This window comes from Cyphomyrmex costatus, unplaced genomic scaffold (assembly GCF_001594065.2).
Source record: "Cyphomyrmex costatus isolate MS0001 unplaced genomic scaffold, Ccosl1.0 scaffold124, whole genome shotgun sequence".
NCBI classification, from domain to species: domain Eukaryota; kingdom Metazoa; phylum Arthropoda; class Insecta; order Hymenoptera; family Formicidae; genus Cyphomyrmex; species Cyphomyrmex costatus.
Genome location: NW_017275218.1, coordinates 335,883 through 343,701, shown reverse-complemented (window position 1 = coordinate 343,701; position 7,819 = coordinate 335,883). Strand labels below are relative to the sequence as shown.

At 31.2% G+C, this 7,819-nt stretch overlaps 1 protein-coding gene across 1 annotated transcript; it reads right to left on the bottom strand.

Moving 5' to 3' along the window:
* Positions 1 to 914: 914 nt before the first annotated feature.
* Positions 915 to 6,997, bottom strand: CysRS (cysteine--tRNA ligase, cytoplasmic). Its single transcript, XM_018550621.1, has 10 exons — positions 6,881 to 6,997; positions 6,470 to 6,658; positions 4,855 to 5,197; positions 4,235 to 4,375; positions 3,942 to 4,152; positions 3,217 to 3,692; positions 2,220 to 2,364; positions 1,949 to 2,157; positions 1,185 to 1,559; positions 915 to 1,046 (listed from the first exon to the last, which is right to left on the bottom strand). The coding sequence occupies exons 2-10, from the start codon at positions 6,646 to 6,648 to the stop codon at positions 915 to 917; spliced, it is 2,211 nt and encodes a 736-aa protein (XP_018406123.1). The 5' UTR covers positions 6,649 to 6,658; positions 6,881 to 6,997.
* Between the last annotated feature and the right edge of the window lie 822 nt (positions 6,998 to 7,819).

Genomic DNA, 7,819 nt, shown 5'->3' with positions numbered 1-7,819 from the left:
AGAAAATAAGGCATTTAAATTTAATCTTTAAATAAAGCTTTCAGAACAAACCTTAGACAGTTTCCTGTCAATTAAAAAAAAAAAAAAAAATATATATATATATAGGATGTCATTAACCGATTAAATCACCTATCAAGAGACAGAACTGAGTCGAAAAGTCTTATACTATTTTACAGTTTATGCAATATTTACGCGTCTCGTGACCTGCGCGCGTAAAGAGAGTCCTACACGCTTGACAGTAGTAGGCCGGACGAACGCGTTTATTCGGCTATCTTTAAGGTCTAATACCTCGTTAAATATTGCATAAACTGCAAAATTATATAAGACTTTTTGAATTAGTTCAGTCTACTCTACCTGCTCTTGATAGGTGATTTAATCGGTCAATGACACCCTGTATACATATGCCCACCAAAAGTCCCGGGCAATCGGAATAATTTCTGAATGATTTGAGATATAGGATTAAAATTTACAGGGATGCAACAGGATCATAAAATCTATCATTGAATCTCAAAAACACCCATCTTAACATTTCTAGGGGGAGGGGGGAGGAGGTCTGAAAATCTTAAATGATATGTGGAGTTGAATGCCATTTAAGATTTTCATGCCTTCTCCCCTCTCCCCCGACCATTCAGAAATTATTCAGATGGCCCGGAACTTTTGGCGAGCACTGTATATATATTTACATGTATGTATATTAATATGTACTCATATATTTAAAATTATATTGATGTGTCGCATAGACAGTTATAATTTAGATATTTTTCAATACTTTATAGCAAAGAAATTATTATTCTTGTAATGTGATAAAGGAACACAAGAAATACAGCTGTTCAAATATAAAACTGCTATACTATACTGTAACTTCACAAATAAGTCGACATAATTCCTTATGTGTAAGGATACCAAGGATTATCTTACAAGCAACCATTGTGCGTGGAAGCTAAATATTCATTATATCTTTTTTCCTGTGCTTGCTGTAACTTTTGCAACTTCTTGAATAAACTTTTGCTAATTTCTTTACCTTCGGCGTCGTGTGTTGGCAATCCCTGCATATTTAAAAAGCATATAAAATGGGAATATAAACTCACTTGTCAGTATAATGTAGTTGATCATAAGATCAAAATCAGTATAATGTATATTTATGATATAATAAATGTTATATGCAAAATGAGCAAAATGTTTACCTTATCGTCAAATTGAGAATATTTATCTTTCTCCAATCTGAACATGTCATTTGGCGGTATTCTTTTTTGCCCTTCTTTTACTGCTGCCGCAGCAGCAACTTCCGCTTTTATTTTTTCCTTCTCTAAGATTTTCTGAAGTTCTAGTTTTATCTTAATTTCTTTCTCCTTCAACAATTCTTCTCTGTTGACTAATTTTACTTTACACTCTCCTTCATTACTATCTTCCAACCGCACACCAAAGTTAGGCAAAATATCATCGCGCAATTGATCACACTCTTGTAAAATATCTTTCGCTTTCAAAGTTTTCGCACAATTTCGAACTTTTTCTCGAAAATTCACCAGAATTTTAACATACGGCATAACAGTTTCTTCAACCTGATCATAAAATATACAAAAATATATATACAAGTATCTCGAAATTTGTGAATCAAGATTACCAAAGCAAGAAAATTCTCGAAAAAGTGAATAGCGCATGAAATAGTATTATAATATTTACGCTGATAATCCTTGCTCATAAGAAGTAATCGTCGAAATCAGGCATAGGAAAAACAATTTCGAAAAAAAATTACACGATTTAATTCCTATTCAAATTTCATTTTTTACGAATCAAATTGAAATAAGTTGCAAACTCGGATTTCAAAGGCTATTCATACTGCAAGAAATGAAACTTAACAAAAAAAAAACAGCGCAAAATTTGAATAGCTACACTTATTGAATTTATCGATGTAATAGAGAAGTTGCTATCGTGTTTGTATTGATCTTACATTTGTACTGACTGTCTCATCATTAATTGGAAATCCAATTGAATCGTACGAAGAAGAAATCGCCCCAAAAATGGTAAACATCTTCGTAATATATACTGCGATATCTCTAAGAAGAAACAAGTTTGGATTTTTACTTTGACTCATGTACACGTTGCAATTTGTCACGAGCTCCCGTATTAAATTGAGAACAGTTCTTGTATCAATATTGTCTGCAATAAACAAATCTTTTTAGAGATACACATCTATCTATTACGAAATAATTAAGACTTACCGCACAATGCTTTATGTATAGAATGCTTTGCAAGATAAAATTTCTCATTGAGTTTTACTTCAAAATCAGACCATTTAATAAAACTATCAATAGTAGTATTCGTTCCCAAACTTCTAATCTTACATTTTATGTTTAAAAAGAATTCCTGGAAAATAAAATGTAGAAATTTAATTTCCTAAATACGTAAGCATAAAAGTATGAAAATTTTAAATATGCGAAAAATTGTATTTAAAAGATTTGTTGCATTCTAAAAATAAAATTTTCATTTAAAAGAGCCGTGATTTGATTTTGAAAAACGATTTTCATAATTTTTTTCTAAAAAAAAAAAAAAATATATAGTACTATCAATTTCATCGTTGCACACATATTTTTTCATTTTAAGACTTCTGAGTAGTCACCACAGCCATAATAAATCGTGACGTTGAAAATGACACGTTAATGTTTGTTATATGTCATTTGTGAATAAAGACAATTAGGATAAAATAAAATGATGAGACCGTTTTAAAAAATTTATAAAAATGGACAAAAACTATCCTTATTCCTTCTAACAGCCCATAAATCATAAATAATCACGGTATTCCTGTGTTAGCATAAGTAATTCTACCATGGCAAACGTGATCTTGAAATATCATGCAATGCCGCTAATATCTAATTGATCGAAATTCGCCCATTCCCATCTCATCATGCATAATGTTTCACCTTTTTAATTCCACCAAATTTTTAAATAACGGTAACAATAACGAATCATACTTTTGAGAATCAGTTTTTTTTTTTAACAAATAATCGATTATGCCATCACACTACTCAATTTCTTTTTATAAAGTTCTTTTTATGGAGTTATTTCCGCGAGTTCAGGAATGTGCGAATATGGAGGTGTCACAGGAGCAGCGAACTCAGCAACGAGTTCGCGACGCCTGTAGCGAACACAATATCATTTTAAACCTATAATGTCGTATCAAAATATTTTATAATACGTATTTAAAAATCCTATACTCACGTTAAGAAATTTTTCATATTGTACAGCCATATTCATGGTATTGTCACTATAATCTAAAGTGTCTTTCCATGAATGCAGAAGGAAGGCAAGTCTGAGCTGTCTACTTGAATATTTCTTTAAAGCGTCTTGTATTGTTACAAAGTTCTTTAGCGACTTCGACATCTTGCAGCCAGCTATAGTCAAGTGGCCAGAATGCAGGAAATATCTAACCCAATATGAGTTATTGAAACATGCTTCCGCTTGCGCAAGTTCGTTGTCATGATGAGGAAATTTGAGATCTACTCCGCCTGTATGGATATCTAAACTTTCTCCACAAATTGCAGACGCCATGACCGAACATTCAATATGCCATCCTGGACGTCCTTTACCCCAAGGACTATCCCACCATGGCTCACCTGCCTTTGAACATTTCCAGAGAGCAAAGTCTGTTATCGATCTCTTTTCAGTGAGCTTATCTGCCGTAGTACTTAAATCACCTTAATAAAACAAAGAAAAAAAGAAATAAGTTAATTTAATTTTAAAAAATGAATTTTTATAAACCAAATACATGACAGATAATGCATTCAGCAGAAAAAACTGATCGGTAAGTGCTTCGTTTTTAATACGACTGATTCTTGTCTTCACTTCTTCTCTGGATTTAAGTATGAAAACCAATCATGAAAAAAATCACTGAATGTTCATTAATCAGTTTTATCTACTGATTGCAGCCGTTAACTCAAATTTACCTTCTCCCTCTTCTAAGCTTGACGTATCGCCGTATGCTTCTGGTACAAGCTTAGCATAAGAATGTTTCTCTTGTTTATCAAATTTGTCTACGTCAAAATATACCGATCCATTGCTTTCATAAGCATATCCATTATCTATTATTTGTTGTATAAACGTTACTATCTCGGGTATATATTCGCTAACTCTTGTGAGCACGTTTGGTTTCAATATCTAAAAGATTTGTTAAACGATTATAGTAATTACAAACCAAGTTAGTCTTTAAAAAACATCAATAAAAACATTCAAATCTTACATTTAAAGCATCCATATCTTTGTGAAATTCAGCTTCCCAATATTGCGATATTTTATTAAATATGGAATGTTCCGTAATTGTGCTACCTTTGATTTTGTCTAACCAGTCGGCTAAAGGATCTCTAGCTTCTTTCAATAATGCCTATATACAAAATTTTATAAATAATTAAAAAAAATGTTTCACAGAATTATCGGTTACGTATTATCTATTTGTTCATCAATAATATTATGTTCTACATTAATTTTATCCACAAACGAGTCCATTTTAAATCTGAAGAAGACTCAAACAGAAGAGTCGAAACTGGTTATTTTTTAAGTATTAATTTTGTAGCATTTTAGTTTATAAGTAGTTTTTAAGTAAGAATAGTATGTAAGATTATAAATTATTTAATTATATACTCAATGTTAAGTTCTTTTTATTATTTATAATTTTTGGTTTCTTATTTCGCCCCTTTATTATTATCATTTTTATATAGAGTCCTTGATTTTTCATTAAATATATTTTATTTAATCATACAACTTTGTTTCTTACATTTTTAATTTTTATAATCAATTGTTTTTGAGATATTTCAACAATTCCCTAACTTTTTGGAGATCATGTATATCTTAAGCAATACTTACATCTTGAAAGTTTGCAATCTCCTTCTCATCTTTTTCTTTTACTGCTTTCTGCAGATCTTCAATGGCATTTGTTATTTTATACAACATTTGTTCCAACATACACTTTTTATCAGTATTATTTGTAGTTCGTATGACATTTTCAAAATTAGACATTACTTCTTTGATATCGTCTAGTATTCTATTAAGGCTGTGATTTTCTTCTACATATTTTTCATACAGATAATTCTGTCTTGCTCTTTTTATAATCTTATCATCTATATCAGTAATATTCATTACATATAAGACATCATATCCAAAATAATCTGACAGTACACGACGCAGAATATCAAAAGATATATATGATCTGTAAAAAATATATATATGATCTGCAAAAAACACATACATATGTACATCTCATTTATATGCTCAAAAAAACACTTGATACATATAAACATACTAAGTTTAAATTTTAAATATAAATAAATACTGAAGCAGAAAGAGGACCTGTGTGTGTGTGTGTGTGTGTGTGCTTCAATGATCTACCAATTTGCAAACAAATTGGCAACATTTTGCTATTTCATTTGCTCAGGGGTATATAATATATAATGCAAAGCAAGATTTTATCTAGGCTAGTATTCATAGTTGATTCTTATTTTAAAACTGTCTTAAGTAATGTTTTAATAATGCTAATAACGCCTTCTGATTAGCTTATGATTATGGTTATAAGCATAAAATTAACAACACACAATTATTTTGCTTAAGACAAGTTTTGTTATCTAAAATTATATAATTGAATTAAAGTGAGATATTTGTACTTAAATAATAATTATGTTGGAGTATGTTCTGTGTATGCAAATATGTGATACTTTAATCTAAGGACAGTAATATCGTTATCAATAAGCTGAGGAACTTGATTGACCGATGATTGTGCTTATACTTAGACAACTTGAGAATCTAATCTAAATACAAATGGATAACATCCACCGCTAAAGATGGCAAAAAACTATTGCCGAAACGTCTGGAATAGCTCGTAATCGTTGAATCACGAATTAGATGTAATAAGTATTGTTAAATTATAACTAACATTGTGACTCTATGTGCCTTCATACCGATGTACAATTTTAAATACATAGGTTATTTTATATTTTGATTTTTAATTGCAAGAGTCGTTAATTTGATATTATTTCAATATTTAAAGTTTTTTAAACTATTATTAGCTTATGACATCTTAAAACTATACTTTAGACAGCTTCAAATTTAAGAATTGACTATGAATACTGGCCATAGATTAATAACTTTCTAAGTAAAAATACATACATTTTATTATTGTTTAAAGTATCAAAAAGAATAATTAACTTTGATAATAATGAGAGAGAGAATAACTTTTTATTTTATTAAATAACAAGCAACAGTTAAAACCAAAATTCAGGTTCATGACCTTGATAGCATATCATCATAACAAGGTATCCTCTACCCTGCATATTTGTCAGATAATTAAAATACTTAAGATATATGTACAATTTTATAATAAATACAATATTGAAAGATATATAAAGTAAAATGATTCCATAAAAAACTGTATCAAATGAGAGAAAGAGAAAGAGTTGTTAAGGATATTATTTAGAGACATCAGTACCTTGCATGACCCATGTGAGATGCATCATAAACAGTAGGTCCACAACTATACCACAAAACACGATTTCCAAACTGTGGTACAAACACCTCCTTCTCTCTAGTCAAACTGTTGTACAATTTCAATACCGTGCCATCCTTTCTATCTGGCAGATGCCAAGCTGGTTGTGTTCTCTTGGCCATTTCTATAATTCTAAAGAATACAAAGCGTTGCTTATTCGGTCAAAAATAAATTTTTTTAATTAATCAAATAATTTTATAGGTTTTTTATATTAATCAATTGATTTTATAGATTAATCAAAAGATTTTTTTTAATAATTCAAAAACATTCCGAGCATGCACTTCCTCAAAATATTTAGGAAATCTATTACAGTGAAAAAAAAATTCAATTGCTTATAATTAATTAACAATTTACCTTTCAACGTAGTCTTCTAAAATTTAGTTAGGGGGAGTTCCAAGAGTCTGAAAAATCAAACCGAATAGGGAAACCTATCTAATAACACGTGTCTTATACAAAGTAACACTAGGTACTCCGATGACGTTATTTGGAAGAAAGATACATCAGAAAGAATCAAGAAATAGTGGAACGCAGTGGAACGGATCAGTGATGCCAGATATTAAGGCCGCAACACACACTTTTGCATAACGCAACCAATTAAAATGCTTCTCTTTCGTAAAGTGAGAGGAAAAGAAGGATTATGATTTGTTGATTTCTCTTATGGGCCTTCTACAATAAAGCGGGGAGCACAGACTTTTGCATAACGCATAAACCATATACATAAAGAATTTGATTGGTCCATTGACTCATGCATAAGAAAATGGGCCAATGAAATTCCTTATGCACATGCTCTATGCGTTATGCAAAAGTCTGTGCTCCCCGCTTAAGCATCCAGCATAAAGTTGCCATATTAATTAACATAAGATGCTCATTGGTCTAGCCATGATGCTCTATCGGTACTATCGTTCGTCTGCAAACGACGCCATTTTTAGTACTTTTCTTAGTAATTTTGTGATACTGACTTAAGCCGGTTGCACTTCTCTGATATGAGTGTGCACTAACTGCCAGTGAAAAACGCTATGAATGCTCCCAACTGTCGTAGCTTGACGGTGATTGGCCGAGTCTGAAAGGCTACTCCAATCACCAACGCTGTTTGTCTGCAATGGCGGCGTAAACTTTTTCCGACCATCTTGTTATTATTTTCGAAAATCTTGAGGTTGGATTTTTGGAAACGTCGCAAGAGACGCAATTACAGTCAATGTAACCGCCTTCGGCACTGTTTCCGATAAACTGGGGTGAGAAAGACGTTGCTCGCATGAGGTTGAGAGCACGGGGTGGTTGCGACGAAGAACGGTC